Consider the following 19,186-nt stretch of genomic DNA (forward strand, 5'->3'; position numbering starts at 1 on the left):
TATGTTAAGATTGTATGCAACAAATAAACATTATAACAACAAGAAATAAACAGCAAACCTATTGCTTTGATTCACAGAACCTTGTTGCTTACAACCTATGAAAATGAACATAAACACATCAAGACAAAACATAAACAAACCTTTCTTACATCAAGACAAAACATAGACAAACCTTTCTTACATCAAGACAAAACATAGACAAACCCTAAACATTATTTGTGGCACAAAGAAGAGAAAGCTCATGTGAGAAAATGTACATAACTCATAGAGGTTTTGTCCAAATGAGATGAAATTTTATGAGGAGAGAGATATGGTGGAGAACAACATACCTGTAAAATTTCGTGAAGAAAGAACTAGAGTTGCAGAAGATATGTCAAAATAGAATTCCGTTAAAAAAAGGGGGGAAATGAAAAGGTAGTGAAATGAAAAAGGAGAGAAAGTAAAAAGTTCAACATAAAAAAGGAAAAAAATAAAATTCGATTTTCAAACTTCCATGTGTTGACCACAAGGTACATCTGACATGAAAGAATAGTTTACGACATGAAATCTGACATTTCTCTATTTTTTAAAGTTATGGGCTCTATTATTTTATTGTCCTAAGAGATTTGGGCAAAGATATGACAAAAAGATCCATGTTACATGGATCTAGAATCCCAACTCTCTCATTGGTCAGGCCAATCTTTTTTTATTCACTCCTTAAGGGACAAAATGGAGAGTCCATATTTCTCCTAATGGCCTAGAGCTCCTCTAGTTGCTCTAAGTGAGGTTTTAGGCAATGATTCCTTGTGGAGGGAGATTGGCTTGCTCCATTGACATGGGGTTTTTGTAGTGTGAAAAATAGAGGTTTATGCTAAGCAAGCAAGGATCGAAACCGAGTGACATTTATCTGAGCAAGTCAGTAAATAAATAGCCAAAAGTTCTTGTTGTCTATGAGAAAACTGTGAGAGAATAAGAAAGAGAGACCATTTCTTCTTATCGACAGAGATATATGGAACAAAAATTCCAAACTCTTTTTTGAAACCTAAAACATCACCATAGAGATAACCAACATACAAATTTATAACATGGTCAAACAAAGTATTTGAGTTCACAAAATAGACGCACCTCACTATATGCTAAACAAAATATTTATTTTAGCAAGTTCCAAAACCTAGCCGTCTTTGCTCTCATGATCTATGAACTTGAAATCTAAATGACTGTTCCTTGCTTTTTTTGGGCACTTGATCATAATGCTTATCTTCACACATTTGCTTTGCAACCTTTTTTCGCATCGCAAGGTAGCGCACTACAAAAAATCAAGTGAGAAATATGAGTCATGACTCATTCAAACTCATAATAACATAACATGTTCTCACAATGCTCATACAATTGATAAGAGATATGTATACAAACCTAGGGTAGATCCTTAAAGAATGATGTACGTAGAAACAATCTTCACAACCATCTCATGTCATAGAATCCAAGCAAGAATGTCCCAAGAACAACCATCATCAAATCATGCTTAGAAATGAAGCATAGCCATATCATGTGATCCTAAGTGTCACCTACAATGTTATATCATCCTATATATCACAAAGCAAGCAACAAAATGTGGCCATAGACCACAAACATAAATGTTGCACACCAAAAGAAGGACCTAACTAAACAAAATATCTCAGATTATAATCCATGTATCGAAGCCAAAACAAAATCCAACATAGAGCATTGAGAGCAGAGTGCATACTAATCAAAAGGGCAAACATAGGCCTCATCATCAGCCTCACTGCCTGTGCTCTCCCTATCCGAGGGAGAAATCTCATTGATGATGCTCGAACAAGTCACCACAAAAATGGCTGCAAAATGTGATCCATTATCCTTGGATCATTTTCAAAGGAATAGCAAGGTTGACTTGAAGCCATGCATGCGTGCATCAAGGGGGCTATCCCACAACCCATCTGAAAATATGTAGGGAGGAAGAGAGCTTGATCTCTTGCAAGCACACACACTCACATAATCCCTCGAAGAGAACATACAAGATGAGAGGATGAAAATTTTGTTGTTGTTCTTCTTCTCAACAAAAAAGTTCTACCAAAAGATAAGGGAAATACAACATAAGTACTAAAGTACTATGTACATGAGATCCATAATGTGAACAAGCTAAGTGAGTGAGAGATGGCAAGATAAGTATGCAATAACTAAGTGTGGTGGAATAGTAGCTGGTGTAGTCCACTAGCTATAGGATCACTGGCAAAGATCTATCATGTATGCATACTACCAAACATGCCAGTGATGTAAGGGGCAAAAACCACCACCCAGGCATATCATAAGTGTTAGCTCATGTTGAGCTTAACATCTCAACACTCCCCCTCAAGCTCAACTCCATCTCTAGGACTCCAAGCATAGTCCAGAATCTGTGAAGCTTCTCTGCTCCCACGGCTTTCGTAAAAATGTTAGCTACTTGCTCCTCTGTGCTAACATACATGAGATCAATGTCTCTTGCTAAGACCCTCTCTCTGATGAAGTGATAGTGGACAACATTAGCTTGAGATGTTAGAACATGATGTTGTATTCCTCTGTCCAATTGAAATCGGCTTGCCACGAACAACTGCTAGGTCAAATGCGCTTTGATAGGCACCATCTGTTGGTTTAAGGGGATGGCTACATGGGCCAGATACCAGAGCATGCGGCTATGCCATCTGACCTGTCCCAAAAATCTTTTAAGCTCTTTCACATTTGTCAGGATCAGAGCTTTCCACATTATTTGCACCTTGGCTGGGTCTACAACAATGCCTTCCTTGGAGATGATGTGGCCTAGTAGCATACCGCTTTGGATGGCAAAGGCATACTTAGCCGGATTCAGGTTCAATCTGGAAACTCGCCACTTGGCCAGGCACAACTGTAAGTGCCTCAAATGTTGAGCCAACACTAAAATCATCAATGAATACCCGCATGAAAATTGTTAGAAAATCGGCAAAAATTTCATGGACCATGCACTGGAATATGGCGGGAGTGTTCTTGAGCTCGAAGGTCATGACATTGGATGCAAAGGCTCCCCATTTTGTGATAAAAGTTATTTTCTGCCAATCTTTCGAGACCATTTAAACTTGATTGTAGCCACTGAATCCATCCAGGAAGGAGTACATTTCGTGGTCGGCTACAACATCAAGTAAGGAATCTGTGAACAGTAGGGGAAAGGGATCGAAGATGGTTGCAACATTCAGTTTTCAATAATCCACACATACCCGCAACTTTTGGTTTTTCTTTGGAAGAACAATCACGATCAGGGAGGACAACCATTTCACCTGATCAATCGGATATATGAATTCAGCTTGTCCAGTTCCTCTTTCACCCTTTTGGCATATTTTAGGTTCATCCGGTACCTTTGTTGCCGACGGATAGGGATGGCATCCTCCTTCAAATTTATCCGATGTTGGTAGAATTGTGGATCAATCCCTTTCATCTCGATGTAGCTCAATGAAAACACATCCTTGAAGGACGTGAGTAACACCCAAAATTTCTTCCGAAACTCAACATCCAACTTGGCACTGACCCATACCATCTTTGGGTCGGCATCAGCTCCTAGATTCATCTCCATTCATCTTCCTTGACCTGCTTGGAGTGCTTGAGGTCCCTATCAAAAGACTTTTTCGTTGCAATGATCTAATGTAAGCTTGGGGTACTGCCATCATTGGCCAGAGCCACGTAAAAATCTTCCGCTTCATCCGGACATTGCCCTATGCATTGTGGATCAGATTGATCCCTAGCGACTTCATCCTTTTGTGGAGGAGGGCTTGGTCTGTATCTGTCCATTATCCGGACTATGTCAACCTCAAACAGGCTAATCAGGTTTGCATTTTTCTAGAGATACTCTTCCTCCTCATCGAGGTCTAACCCTTCCAGCATGCTGACTCCCTTAGCTACTTTTGGCCGAAACGATTCTCCACTTCCTATCTACTCGCAATGGAAATTCTTACTTTCTTCTTCCCACGATAGATAGTGATCATATCCATGTCCCAATCTTGCTTGATCTGTACTTACCAGAGCCATGGTCTGCCCCCCCCAAGAAGCATCGTGTAAGCACCTTTGATATCCTCCATCTGGAGCACCACTACTGCAATCTGGAAACTAAATCTGGATACTTCCAAGGTGAGCTCACATATTAGTTCGAGTGGTTGCACTCTACGTTGGTCTACCATTTTGACAACGAATGGAGAGAGCTCCCATATGCTCAACTTGAGCATTTAGCATGTTGCATCCGATAAGATGTTGACCCATCCAACAGAACTTCTGCTATATCCACCCTGGCCGACTTGACCTAGATCATTGGGATGGCTTCATCATAGATTGGGGATTCCCTTGGTGGAGTGTTTGCCTTCTCAATATTTAGGTCTTCCAGTGGCTACGAGGGTGGCATTGTATCTTCTTGAGGCATCAGGTGACCCATCAGTTGCTCCCTGAAACTTGGCACCAATGTGAGGTTCTCTTTGATTGATTAATCAAGATGATATATCATATAGTACAAAAAGAGACGAGTCTTGAAACTCTTGTTGGAGGTGTGGTCAAAACTCTTACTAGAGAGTTTTGACCACAGCTCTATAACAAGAGTAATTTAGGCGACTTGTGAGGTTGTGGAGCCATGTGATGGAAAGGGTTAGAGACTCTTTGGACAAGATCATTAGCTGCTCTATTGGGGCAAGGCTACACTTTAAGGAATACCAGGTGATGGGTCGTACCATGTATGGTATTTTTCCTTTTTAAGCAGTGGTTCGTGTGGCCTCTCGATTGTGATTTTGCACTCCTATGAGTAGTGGGTTCTTATATCTTCCACCTTTTTTGGGAGTGTAGGTGCTTGTGTTGTCTGGCCACCACTAAGCTTCTCCAACCTTAGTTGTTGGTTCAAAGAGTGGTTTAGTGTAGATCATCTATGGGGACATCATTGATTGCATTGCATCTCTTCATTGGATGAAGTGATGGGCAAGTCATCTTGGAGCACGTAAGTGGAGTCCTCCATGTGGTTAGGCTGTTTTTGCTTTGGTCTCCACACCATAGAATTATTTTGGGCTCCTTGAGTTGGAATTGATAAAATGAAACCTTATTAAGCTTGATAGCTTTAGGCACCCATATAATGGTATTGCCTTCATAGTATCGTTGAGCCTGAAGAAGGTTGTGGGTACCCATCGTTAATGAAATCTTGGGTATCGAGCATGGTACCTTGGTTAATGGGTTCTCCGTTTTGGTGTAGACTTCTTCCTAGGATCATATTTCTTCTTCTTTGGGAGCATGCTTTGCCTTTTTGGGATCCAAACTTGGGTTCCATCGGCATGATAGCCTTGGGCTTGCAATAATACTCTTGGAATCCATATTTCTTTTACTAGAATTCTCTCGTGTAATTTCTTTAGATGCCATGGTTGAGGTTACCTTATTTTCTTCTTCTTGTTAGGTCTTTGAATTTTTCCATGTGAACATTGTTTAGTCTAACTCAGTAGCCAAATAGGATTACTAACCTCATAGAACCCTTGTGCTTAAAGCAGTCGCTTTTCCACCCACCACTTGATGATTTGAAAATATCTTAATGGTCGGAGAAGGAGCTTTACTTGTTGAAATTGAAGCTTTTGTACATGTGTTGATATTAATTGGCAAGGCTTTAATCATGGGTTGTGGTAGCATTGATGAGGAGGTTGGGGTCTTCAAGAAAGAAAGGGCTATCGATGTTTAGGCTTTAATCATGGGTTGTGGTAGCATTGATGAGGAGGTTGGGGTCTTCAAGAAAGAAAGGGCTATCGATGTTTAGGCTATGTCTTGAATTTTTCCAAATCTAATCATGGATTTTACCTTGTTTACTATTTCACATTCTAGGAATTTGGCAAAGAGGGGTTATTAGCTGCAATAACTTTGGTTGTTATGGTTAAGGGTTGTGGAGTTGGCAATAAAGAGAATATTGATGATGAGGATCCCTTGCTATAAATCTTTTCTCTTATCGGTGATGTTGATCAAGGATTTTTCCTTGTATTAGAATTTTCATCCTTGGTTCTTTGTTAGCCATGGGTTCTTTGTTAGAATTTTCATCCTTGGTTCTTTGTTAGCCATGGGTTTGACCATTGATGCCACCATCAGGGATTGGGAATTGTTTCTAGGAGTGGCTATTGTAGGCAATGTTTTGTGGTTGAGATCTTGTTGTTTCCTTGGTGACACTTGTAGAAGAGGTTCTTGAGGCACAATGGTTGTATCTTGGGCAGCTCATCGTTCAAAAGATGCACGACCCTTACTCTGAGTTTTAAAGAAATGGAATGGTCACCTTCATGGAGATCTATAGTTTGAGGGATCTTAATATGTAGATTTGGGATTAGGTCCTTTTTTAGGAATATGGCTGATTTAGAGAGTCCATCACAAAGGATCTTCAATGGAGAGGGTTGGCCTTCAAACAGGAGTGACTCTTGATGTAGAATCCAATTGTCTCTTTTGGACAAGGTCATAAAGAGTGTTGCATGTTATTTTATTCCCTTGTCATAGAATGGCACCACAAATTCTTTGTTAGAAATCTTCATGGCACATGTTTGGCTGACAAAGTTTGGTATAGCTTGCACCAATGTAGCCCAATTCCTTCCTAAACTAGGATAAAATCCGCTTCCACCAATGTATAGTAACACACAAATATTTCATTTCAAGGAGTTAGATTGCACATAAGTTGTGCATTCAAAAGATCCTAGACTCCATGGCATGCTTTGAGTATCAGTCCACAAAATCTATTCATGAGCCTGTAAGCTTGGTTTTCCTATACAACACCATAGCTCATATGTCATGAGATTGTTTTATCTGTAAGGATCAATTTGAGATTGGATGGTTTGGACTCCCAAGGTCATTTCAAAGACAATTTCTATTCTAGGAATCCATTGGAATGGTTCAAGTTTTGTAGTCTTAAGTTTTGAAGCTTTAAGTTGTTGAGCTTTCAACTATTTTGACTCTAGCAAGAGATGTTCAGACTCTACAGTCTCACTTTGAGGTAAGGGCTCCTCTAGTCATAGGAGCAATGTGAAGGATGATTCAAGAGTCTCCTTTCATCAATGGAATACCAGGTATTAACCAACTAATCACCACCAAGGACAACCTATTCTAGTTCCTCAGGGGTAACTTGAAATTTACATTCTTCGATGCTAATATCTAGAGTAAGAATTATGTGTGAGAAATAACCCCAGATATCGAGGTCTTGGCCATCAACATCTAGCACATTCATTTATCTAGGAGTAAGTATGGGTTCGCCTAAAGATGCCCAAATTCTTTGTCGAAACATTATTGTGAGTAGCGTTGAGGCTAATGACTTGTTTTCATTGAATATTTTTACCCACTTGGCCAAACATTGATTCGGTCCTCAAGAGGTATCATAGATGTTTTGGTGAATGATTCTCATTCACTTTCATATTCATTTGATTTTTAGCCCTTAGCTCATATTCTCCTAGAGCACTTTCAGGTCTGCATTTATACATTGAGGGTTAATCAAGGGTTTGAAGGTCATTGCTAGGGTCCACAACACTAATTGTGTACAAAGATGTATATTGTTTACCCTTTTCCATTGGTTATGTTTACATTTGTGTCTAATTTGTATGGACACTTTCAGTTTCATTTGCTTTTAGCTTATTGCTGTAATAAGCCAATGACATCATTTTGCCTTCATACAAAACATTGAGTTCTCTTTAGTTAGCTTATCTTAGAGGTTGAGTTTCATTTGGTAATTCTGCTCATTTTTTGAAAGGGTAATTTATAATCCTCTATTTGATCTTATTTCTCTTGTGTGAACATTTGGGAAGTCGATGGGGAGGAGTCAACTAGTGAATCAATCCACCATTTAACCAGTCTCACCATGCTCTCCCATGTTTCACTCTCGGAATTATCAGTTGTGATCAATTCTTCTTCATTTAGTGGGAAAGGTGCACATGCTTCTAATTCCTTGTTTTCCCATGTGGTGGCACATGACAAAATTCTTGTTTTTATCTCTCCATACAGTACTTGCCTCCAAGTCTCTCTCTACTAGCAAAACTTGTTTTTTGCTACCATCATCAATAGTTTCACATACAAGTTTTGGTGTTTCTTGTGCAGTGGATGTTCCTTGAGAGTTGACTTGATTTTCTTTGGTGAGATTGTTTTGATTATAATTTTCTCATTTGAGTTTGTTTTGACCCCCACCTTTTGTTTGTCTTTAGTTTTGTTTGGATTCTAAGGTTTTAGATCCCTTTTATTAGGTTGATCTTTTGGTTGGTTTAAGGCTTGTTTGTCTCTGTTTAGTTTTTGTTTTGATTTTTGGGATTTCTCCTTTAACTTTATATCCTCGCTAGTCTTATATGTCACAACATTTTCCTCGACCCATTTTGAAGTTTTAGTGTTGGTGGTAGATTTTGTTTTGGCTTGTAGCTGTGTCAACACATTTAATGGTATGGTGGTTGACCATCCTTTATGCACACTAACAATGTTGAGTGGTGCTGATTCTATTGTGTTTGGCATTGCAATGTTTAGTTTTGGATAGTCTTTGAAGAAGTCGTGTGACACACATTTCTCACATAGTGGTTTCAATGTGTTGACAACTGTGCTATTGGAGACGAGGTGTTCTAGATAGGGAGATTTACTATCTTATGTGGTCCATGACAATAAAAGCATTGGAGTGGTGGTCTTGTCATGTCCTTAATAATTCCTACTACTTGTTTGGTCTCGTTTTGGGCCAAGGGCACCAGACTTTCGAATGTGAATTCTTGGATTTGCAAGGTTTGAGGGTTTTGTGTCTTGAGTTGAATCATTTGTATAGTATTTCACTAAGCCAAAGATGATGTACCAACAATCAAACAAGGTTGGTGCATGACTTATGTGTGTGATTTAGTTAGTTCAATTGCACAAACCTCATAACAAAGTATGGTTTTATAGCCTTGTTTCCAATGAATGCAATATAAAAGCATTGGCTTTATGCCCCCATGTGGAAAAGATTTCAATTTTTGTTGATGTTTAGTCCCTTTTTCATCCCAGATCTCTCTCCCCATCAACGCTATGTAAAGCAGTTGAGTGGTGAGCTCCAAAATCAATTTGTTTACAACCCTTTGTTTAGTTGAAGGATTTCCCACTTCTAGGTCATCACCTAGAATGTCGTCCAATTGGATAGCTACTTTGCAACATTGGTCAAAGTTCTCAAGATTTAATACAAGGATCAAATTGTGCAAGCTATTTTTCTTTAGCCCCATCATAAAACATTGTTTCAATTGAGCGTCATTCAATTTTTCCCATGGTTCACCACATGAATCTAGAGTTTTTATCCGAGGATAAAATCTCATATGGTTTCATCAGTTTTTCGCTCAATTGAGTAAAGTTCACATGAAGCACACCACTAATGACCTTGCCTTGCAAACCCATAGATGAAAGCTACCTTCAAAGTTCTAAAATTGACTTTAATCTCGGGCCGTAGTGTGGTAAACCATTGACTAGCTTTTCCCGTCGTTAAGCATAATATGAAAGCGTGAACCTTAGACGGGTAGTCAAAATCTCTAAATGCATCACAATGTTGTTCAAACACTTGCATGAGATCATATGGGTTTGTGGAACCATCAAATTTATTCATATATTTGAATATTTCCGAGGAAACATGTTTAAGGGAATTCCTTGAGCTATGTGTAGCTCCTTCTTGGCCCAGGACATCTTTCAACCCATGTGCAACACCCGTTCCTAAACTTTTCAGCATGGAAAGAGTTTGTTCACTAAAGGATAAAAGGAGTTGAGAAGTGTTTGGAAGGGCAAGCTGAGGGTTTAGGACCTTGAGGGTTAAAGTTCTTTGACCAACTGAAAAAACAGAATGGGATGTTCTTATACATCCATTGCCCTGAACCTACGACCTTAAGGGCCATATTTGGGTCCTTGAATAGAAAGAGGTAGTATCCATGTGGGAGGGCTTGGATGATCTCAATCTCGATACCAATGGAAATCCAGTTATCTTTGACCCACCCCCTAAGGAAATTTACTGGTGGTCTTGGACCAAACATTAACCCAACTAGACAACAGGCTGTGTAATCAGTTTCCAACGAATGAACCTGCTTAGGAGGAAGACAAACCACAGGATTAGTGGAAGGGGGTTTACCTGATGTGTCCATTACCTTAGCTGGAGCTTGCTTGTTGATTTGAGCCTCTTCTTCGACTTGTTTTTGCAGCAACATCAGATTTAGCTCTTCCACTTGGGCTCTGGAATCTTCGAGTTGTTTTTTGGTGTCCACCATGAAGTCTTCTAACACCTGCTCATACTTCAGCATGGTTTCTCTGTTGCCATCCATGGCCGGGGGCCACTGTAAGAACTGCTGAAAGGTAGCTTGAGTGAACTTTGCAGGCTGAGAAGCCTTACTCCCAGAGCTGGATCCCTGTTCTCTGAGCAGTGTAGGGGCTCCCCTCCACTCGGTGCCCATGCACCTGAGAGGGGGGGGCTGTGGAAAGTAAGGAAGGAAGCACACAGGGGTTGCAAGCTCTGGGCAGGGCAGTAGTTTTGCAGAGGGGTGAGAGAGAAGGAGCTCAGGCAGTCGAACAGCAAACCATCGCCGGCAAACCGGCGTCAACGGCTCTCTGTTTTTTTTCTCTCGGAGTGATTGCTTCAAGGGGCTTCGTAGCTGACATGCATTGAATACAGCAGTGGCCTGAAGGAATCTCAATAAAATCTCAACTAGAGGTTGTGGTTGTTGAAGGGAAATGTGGGTTTCCCTTTGTCCGAGTCGCCTATCATTCCCGGGTGCGGGCGGCTTGTATGTGTCCACACTGCATGGTGTACTAGTAACTAGTGTAGTAACCGGGCGGAGGGTGCACGAGTTTTGTCGTGCTTCCGCGCTTGGGCCATAAAGGCTCCCATGAATGTGGGCTGATCCGTAGGAGAAGTTTGGTGGGATGATTCATCAGAGCGCGTTCTCTCTCATCAGACTGTGATCGGAGAATCACCAAAGGAGAAATTTTTTTGGAGGGATATGCTTTGAAGTTTGCTTTCTTGTTCCCTCGTCTGAATCCCTTGAGGGTTGAACCTTCTATGATCTATCCCGTGACGCGCTACTTCTGCAAAAGCTTTCGAGAGCGACCAACCACCAGAAAGCCTCGCAGAATTCAGTGGGGCAGTAGTGACTGGTACTGCAAAATCAGGACCGCGTGTGTAAACTTTTTATTTATTTATTTATTGTTATGATATCTATCGCTATCCAGTTGAGAACGTGTGCTTCCTAAGATCTGCTCTCTTGCAGGAGTTGGGTCTTGACCGGCTGCAGTACGTCTGGTTGAAATCTAGTTGGGTGAACCTGGGGCTCGTCTAGTTCGGACAGAACCGGCAGGGGAGGAACTTGGGACTTGTGGGAAGTCGCGTACGTAGCATGCGTTAGCAACACAAGCAGAAGAAAAGGAGGGTTGGTTCGTGGGGACAACGAAACTGCGGGCGGGCGGGCCGCGCTCTTTCAATCACACCCCTAATGCATGAAAGCCGGCGTGAGGTCACACTTCTGTGTAAGTGTCCTACGCGCGTGGACGATACGCCTGCGGCGCCGGCGTGTGTACGCTTCTCCGTCGCTTGGGAACTTGCGACAGTGCGGGCCGTCCCCTTATCGTTACATGAAACCGCCGCTGCAGCCGACTCCGTCCGCCGTAGAAGAGATGGACGGCGCGCGATCACATGCCGCCGACTCCCACAGGTCCATCACGTGTGCCGTGTATAAGCAAACTGAGTGCCTTTTTTTAAAGGATGACGTGGGTATCATTTAGGGCATCCACGTTGGCGATACTTGACAACGTGTATATTTAGCAGCTTAACTAAGAATGATGCTTTTTTCTTTTCGTATAAATTGTAATCATTCGCTATTGTTTTTTAATCGATGTGAATGCAGACCGCGACTGCAATTTTTCCGTTTAGCTGACTTTTCTTTTTGAGCCGGCCGAAATACCTTCTCAAAGCTCTTATGCCAAAATTGGGGCCGGTGCAGAAAAAACATTAAGCCTCTTAATAGAGGGAGGGACGGTGGACCACTCCTGGTTCCTGACGTGGGACCGTCTCGTTGGCGCATTTAAAGATCGCCAGCCGCCATCCTCTTAGTTGGGGGCCTACGTGGAATGCGAAACAAGAGTGGCACGTGGGTTGACGGTGATGACGGAGGCGCCACGTCGGCTCACATCCGTGTAACGCAAGAATGTCTTTCCTTGTCTTCTTTAAACGGCCCAACTTACGAGACTTATTCGAATTGCAATCCTTCTCCTCTTCTTCTGCGTCTTCTGCGGGAGGGTTGTGTTGATGATGAGTGTGGCATGGCGAGCTGGTGCCCCTTCCCGTAGCTTACCTCCTCCACTATTTCCTTGCATCCCACCTCCATCATGCTGCAGCGCTGCCACCCTTCAGTTCTGATTCGTTGGTTTCTCTTCTTTCTCTTGCCATTTGCTGGCTTCACTTGGGCGATAGGTATGGCGGCTGCTCTCTCTCTCTCTCTCTCTCTCTCTCTCTGTCCCACACATACACGTACACAGTGACACACACGCGTACATTCACCCTCTTGATGACATAGTTCCATCAGTGAGGCTTCTCAGCCCTTGTTTCACCTGTGCAGGTTTGTCTGTTGTTAATGTGACTCCATCAGCTCGGAACCGGCTGTCCCTCTTACCAGGATCAATTCTGACGTTGGGTGCTAGCAATAATTTAGATGCTCCCTGGCAATTACCACCAGCAACATCAATCCTTTGCAAGTCTAAGCTCAGAGGTGAGTTATTATTGTTGACTTAACGTCTCTGAATGTTCGATCACTGTGCACATTTTAAGTAAGCTTAATTACTTTAGGATGGAGCGTTAGGACCGATACTGCAGCCGAGTCCCTTCGTATTCCCGGCCGGCACGAGCAACTCTCTAAGCGTCGAAAACTCAGTACGTTTTGTTCATCCGCAAATTAATTCTGTTTCGAATTGGGTAAGACAGCTTTATACTGGAATCTTAAAAGGCTATACAAGTGAGTGTATGGCCCTGCTCGTGAACACCTACTCGTTTGTTGGGCATTTGCAGATATGTGTACAGCAAGTGATATTAGTATATCCCAGGGCCCTGATGGCTCACATGGGATTCCGCAATTCGTCGTTCAAATAGTAAACACTTGCCTGTCTGGCTGCGCTCCTTCGGAAATCCATCTCCATTGTGGCTGGTTTGCTTCAGCCCTATTAGTTAACCCGAGTGTATTGAGACGAGTAGCTTACGACGACTGCCTTGTTAATGGAGGGAGACCCCTTAAGTATGGAGATATAATTCGCTTCCAATATGCCAATTCTTTCATGTACCCTTTAAGACTCAAGTCACTCAAATCATGCTGATTCTTATTTATCATACTGCCAAACGCTCCCAATCAAGCTTTTCGTTCTATTTTGCAATATTTGCCAAGAGGCTGCTGCAATTAGTGTGTTATTATCTTGCATGAAGTACATAGAGAGTTGGTAGAGTGGGTCAGTTTTGATTGTGACGTATTTGATTTTGAATACATGAATTTCCTCAATTATATTCAACACATGGGGTCGCCGTTTATTAAAGTCTGCACTATAGTGCATGGTTATCAATTTTTCATTACGAATCTTACAAGTGCCATTAGTGGTTGTTTTAGTAGGATGGGGAATCATTATCTGTATAATCTGGAAATGTGTGTATATTCATGAGGGTAACTAAACACATTTGCACCTTTTAAATCATTACCTTATGTGATTGCGATAAACGGTGGAGGCTTAACTGGTTCTTGAAATCAAGGTAATTAACCTGTTGGAATGTGGGTTTAAACAAAACACGAGAGCAAACGATGTGGTAAATCTTGTGTAAGTGGAGTATACATGGCCCTCCATACATAGCACGGTCTGTTAATGAACTTGGTCGCAAGCTAAGCTATGGTGTATGTTGTAAATCACTTCAGGAAAGGTCTGCACTATGAGAGCAAGAACAGTAACATGATGGTGTTCCTTTGCTGCAGATGGGTGCACGGACAGGGATATAAGCATATCTCAGAGCAGGGATACGTCCGCTGGGGTGCCACAGTTCATAGTGCAAATATACAACACCTGCCTTAACAACTGTGCGCCTGCGGACGTGCACGTCAACTGCGGGTGGTTCGCGTCGAAGGTGGTGGTGAACCCCGTCGTCTTCAGGCGCGTCTCCTTCGACGATTGCCTCGTTAACGCAGGCAAGCCAATCCCCCGCGGCCAAATTCTGCGCTTCACCTACCAGAACTCCTTCATGTATCCTCTTTCCTTCAAATCAGCCCAATTTTGCTAACCTCTATGAAGGCCCCAAGGACACAAAATAAGGATCTTTGAGTAATGCTAATCGAAACGCTAAGCGCATTAAGCTATGCACTTCGCAACGCTAATCGAACTCTCTGGCTCGCGGGAGTCCTATATGATGATGATGATGCACACGTATGTGTGCTTCGGTAAAGCTGTTCACCGAAGACAGTCCCTTATCAACGGGTGCATTTATAAATTTCACGATTTATCAGAGTGGGTGCAATAAATTATATATAAAAATAAACAATATATATATATATATATTGTTTATATATATATATATATAAATTTCACGATTTATCAGCTTGTTTAACGATATAGGACTTTGGGAAGCTAGTTTAATATCGAAGGCAAAGGCCAACTGCAGTGCTCCTCCTTTGATCTCTTGCTTTCGTAGTGTCAGTTCACTGTATCACATGGGACAGTAGGCATTATAATTAGAGACAGTAGTCTATAGTACATAATAGACGAGGGTTGAAATTTGAAGGCCATACCTGCAAGGTATATATATGTTTATGTATAAAATTATAAACAATAGACATTATAATTAGAGACAGTAGTCGATAGTACATAATAGACGAGGGTTGAAATTTGAAGGCTATACCTGCAAGGTATATAAATGTTTATGTATAAAATTATAAACAGTAGACATTATAATTAGAGACAGTAGTCTATAGTACATTATAGAGGAGGGTTGAAATTTGAAGGCATACTTTGTTTATTATAAAATTTGGAGTAATTTTCAAAATAGATACTTGCCTCTTTTCTTAACCTTATTTAAGAAACTTTTGGTAACTTTTTATTTTTTTGCTTTTTTGTTTTTCGGAAGGGTGGATTTATGCGGGTAGTGTGTGGTGTCGTCCGTTGTGTAACCTGGGTTCTCATCGCAGAACATAAAACTAGCTACACGTATGTCAAGTGAACCTATTTTCTAAAAGGCTTCATTAAAAGGGTTTGAAGCAGTGTTCGAAAAAAACCCGGGTATAGTGTAATTTGCACCTGCAAATTTTTAAAATTACCTTCAAATTTGAAACTTAAGGGTATAGAAACCTGCAGATTTTGAGGGGTTGTAAAATAAAAACCTTCAAAATTTGAAAATTTTCTTTATAAATAATTTCACAATTTTTAGATGAAAGTTTTTTACTTTTTGGGAAAATAGTTTTTTTCGAACACTGGTTTGAAGGGCTTTGAAAATAGAGGCCTTCTACTGCTATAGAGGGCAAGGCTTGCTAAATTTCTAATTTAGTCTGAAAGAAATTATAATTGCCATGTAGACTTTTCTGGCGTTATTTATTGGCATGGTTGAAACGAATTGAATGTCTATATTATTGCAGTGCCCGCGAGGACTCTTTATAGTATAATGATTTCGTGACCTTTGTAAGGTCACATTTAAAGCACTCTTGCTTTCTCTCTCTCTCTCTCTCTCGGGGTCTCTCCCAATTTTCAAACTCTAGTTTCTCTGTGTATGTAGGCGTTCTCGTTTTCAGACTTCACCGGTTTGGAGTGCAGGCGTGCCGCCCACTGCCGAGACAAGAAGCCTTTCCACGTCTCTTCCCTTCTTGCCCGGCGTTGGGAATTGGTAGCGCTTTTTGATTGATGGCGATGTATGTTCTGACGAGTCCAAGGTTTTTCATCGGTGCGTACCTGCGTAGAGGTGGTCAGCCTGCAGCAGCAGGCCTACGTCTTGAAATGATTCATGTTTTGACTGATTGTATGATACATGCACCGGAAGTGTTTAGTGACTAGTCCCATGTCTTGAAAAGGTCGAAAATTTCTTCCTTATTGGCAGCGCAAAAATTATTTTCCCAAAAACTTGCCCTTCAAATCTGACAGATATTTTTAAAACTTGATGGTGCAATTACAATGCTTCTCTTCTCTATATTATTCTCTATATTATCTCAAGGAAAAGTTACACAAAATTGCTATGTGGTATGTGGTAAGAAGTTGGAGGTTCTGGAAAAGGAGGAGGAAGTTTGGGTAGCATTTGATTTTGGAAACCTCAAAAGACGTGCGAAGCATGGGTTCCCAACTAGTATAGGAAATGTGGTTACCTCCATAATAGATTGTAAATTAAATGCTCATGTGGTTACCACTTACACTTGCCATGCACGCGGTAGAATTGTGGCATGCCAGGTTTGGGCATGTGAATTATGGCAATTTGATGCTATTGCAAAGGCATAATATGGTACAGGATATGCCTCATGTAGAGCTGCCACCAAAACATGTACGTGAAGGGTGTATATTGGGTAAGATGCATAGAAATGCATTCTCAAAAGATGAATCAACAAGGGCTGTTCCAAAATTATAGCTTGTGCACAGTGATGTGTGTGGTCTTATGCGGTCACCATCTTTTGGAAAGCATCTATACTTCGTAACCTTTATCAATGACTACTCCAGATTTGCATGGGTGTATCCCTTGAAGGCTAAATCTGATGTATTTGCATGTTTTCAGCATTTTGTGGCACAAGCTGAAAATCAAATAGGTTGCAAAGTGTAGATCCTTTGTATAGATCAAGGGGGGGAATACATGTCCATAGATTTTAAAGCATTTATGGTAGAGAAAGGCATAAGGCATCAATGCGCGATGCCATATTCTCTTTAGCAAAATGGTGTTGCTGAGAGAAAGAACATGGTTTTGATGGAAATGGCTAGATGCATGGTTAAAGGCAAAGGATTGCCTCACAAATTCTGGATGGAGGTAATAATGTGTGCTACACATGTGTTGAACAAATGTTCTACCAAAGCATTGAAAACCATCATGTCGTAGGAGACCTGGCACGTTAGTAAGGTTTAGAGAAACCTTACTAATAAAAGGTTATCCAACGAACCATCACAAAGGTTTCTCTCATTAATTACTTAATTTTCTTTCTTTTTTACTCATTGTAGGTTTTCTATTTGAGGGATATCTCCTCCTCTCTCTCCTACTCTATGTAAAACTATTTTACATCCTCCATGTAAATCCCTCCCCACCCTTGCTCCCCACTCTGTCCTCCTCTCCTTCCCTCCCTTGTGTAATGTAAGAAGTTATGTGCTTAGGTGTATTACACAAGTAAATTTGAGATGAGGCTTATAATTTGGGACATTAGACACGGGTTTATGGGCCGTCTATGTGTGAATAGTCTTAGGAGTAAGTAATTATGTAAGTTACTTATGGGACAGCTTGTATACTTTTTTGACATAGTCTTTTGATATAGAGCCTTCACTTAAAGCTTACGGCTCAAGGATACATCCTGGTATTCCACCCTTGTGTGCATTCTATGTGATGAGTACTAGGACGTGTGTACTTTATTCTTATTAATTGCAATCTCTTTTTTGTATGGGTATTAGAGTTTGGCTTTGATTTAACTTTTTTTTTGAATTTGAGAGATTTTCATGTATCTTTACACCTTGCAAGCAAAAATTTCAAGAAAAGGTATGGGTTCTTGATTTCCTTGAAATTTTTGACATTTTCTTGAAAATTTTGATTCATACGTTAAATATTTTTAGCTAATCATACTCTTAGATTGTTAGACATGAAGATCACGATGATTGCCTTTCATTTTGATTTTGATCATATGAAATGTTGGATTATCAATATGACAAGAAATTTGTTAGAAAAGACATTTGCATGTGATTTTAGTGAGGTTTGTAGCGATTGTTTTTTGGGCTGGTTCTCCTTGGTTAGTGGATGAAACTCGACAAGATTCGAGTTGTAGGGACCTTAAACTATGCTCTAAACACAGCTAAGAGCATTTTCCTCAATTCGATGTGTAGAGGCAGAATGGCGCAAAATATCAGTCATGTGAGTAAAGCAATGATTTTTATCGTACAACGTAAATCTGTGGGAATGGTGTGGTGAAAGTGAATGCCTTGAGGAGGGAAAGAGGTGGCTTGAAGGGTTTTTCAAATGCTTGAGAGATTGAGAAATTAGCAAGCTAATGTTGGTCACAAAGATGAAACGATGGATAAGATGAAGATTAGTTGATAATGAGATGATTAGTGAAGAGATTAGATTAATGTGGACTACGATTAGTAATGTGGAGGTATGGAAGGCTTTGATACCATGTTGAAATCCATGGATATCATGTATATAAGCAAGGTGAGTAACATTAATCTTACATTAATTAGACATGATTAGAGTGGATTAATCTAAGGTGGATATAATCTAAGTGTACTCATGTTGATGAGTAAGTGTAATAGACTTAAGCACAATTAGATTACAAGATTGAGACGTATACTCATAAAGAAGCTTGAGATTTTGAGATGTGTGCAAGTGATATGATTTCATTGTTTGAAATGGTTCCCTTTTATATAAGGAGGTACACTCTTGGGATTGTATATCAATGTGGGATATATCCTTTTACTCATGTGGCTTCATGTTATGCTTTGTACTTTTTTGGCTACTCAACTCACTCCTTACCTTTACTTGTGCTCTTTGGCACTACATCTCTCAATAGGTTATGCTTGCAAGTGTTTGAATGAAAGATGTTTCTTGAAAAAATTCAAAAGGATGGATTAGGCAAGGGCTTACTTTCGAACTATATCACAATAGTAGCATGATTAGCTTATGAAAATATATATTTTTATTGTTGAAAATAGATAATTCATAGTAAGATGAAATGGTTATCCTAAGCTATATATGTGCGTATATTAATGCATAACGTGTCATGTTGGCATAGTTATGTGTCACATGGTATATCATATCTAATTATAATTTTATGTGAATAAATCATGGTACATGAAATAACTTCCTTGTTTCATACCTTCACAAGTGAAGTTTGTGGTCTTACGTAAGAATCATTAATGTAGTTAGATTATGGATGAGACCAAAGATGTACGAACGTGATTAGAATGTTTGGAAGCTTTTATGTAGTCCTCAAATGATTCCCACATGATGAGGCTATTAAGAAGGTTTGGTGACTTGAGGTTAGAAAGTTTGGTGACT

General features: G+C 40.5%; 1 protein-coding gene across 3 annotated transcripts; it reads left to right on the forward strand.

Moving 5' to 3' along the window:
* Positions 1 to 12,175: 12,175 nt before the first annotated feature.
* LOC147619687 (TPD1 protein homolog 1-like) lies at positions 12,176 to 14,971 on the forward strand. Of its 3 annotated transcripts, none has more exons than XM_086773596.1 (4): positions 12,177 to 12,415; positions 12,561 to 12,710; positions 12,788 to 12,871; positions 13,007 to 13,931. In XM_086773596.1, exons 1-4 carry the CDS (start codon positions 12,331 to 12,333, stop codon positions 13,306 to 13,308), a joined length of 621 nt encoding a protein of 206 aa, XP_086629722.1. In that variant the 5' UTR covers positions 12,177 to 12,330; the 3' UTR covers positions 13,309 to 13,931. The 3 variants fall into 3 exon arrangements, with proteins under 3 accessions (XP_086629723.1, XP_086629722.1, XP_086629721.1); XM_086773595.1 differs by lacking the exon at positions 13,007 to 13,931 and adding an exon at positions 13,950 to 14,971 and having other exon boundaries at positions 12,178 to 12,415; XM_086773597.1 differs by lacking the exons at positions 12,788 to 12,871; positions 13,007 to 13,931 and adding an exon at positions 13,950 to 14,971 and having other exon boundaries at positions 12,176 to 12,415.
* The last annotated feature ends 4,215 nt before the right edge of the window (positions 14,972 to 19,186 follow it).

This window comes from Cibotium barometz, chromosome 33, assembly GCF_041138505.1.
Source record: "Cibotium barometz isolate CiBa-2024 chromosome 33, ASM4113850v1, whole genome shotgun sequence".
NCBI lineage: Eukaryota > Viridiplantae > Streptophyta > Polypodiopsida > Cyatheales > Cibotiaceae > Cibotium > Cibotium barometz.

Excerpts from the sequence above, each read along its gene's own strand:
- LOC147619687 (XM_086773596.1), top strand. The coding sequence starts at position 12,331 with ATGCTGCAGCGCTGCCACCCTTCAGTTCTGATTCGTTGGTTTCTCTTC. Across the intron at positions 12,416-12,560 it reads TGGCTTCACTTGGGCGATAG|GTTTGTCTGTTGTTAATGTG; the intron begins GTATGGCGGCTG and ends TCACCTGTGCAG. Across the intron at positions 12,872-13,006 it reads CTCTAAGCGTCGAAAACTCA|ATATGTGTACAGCAAGTGAT; the intron begins GTACGTTTTGTT and ends GGGCATTTGCAG.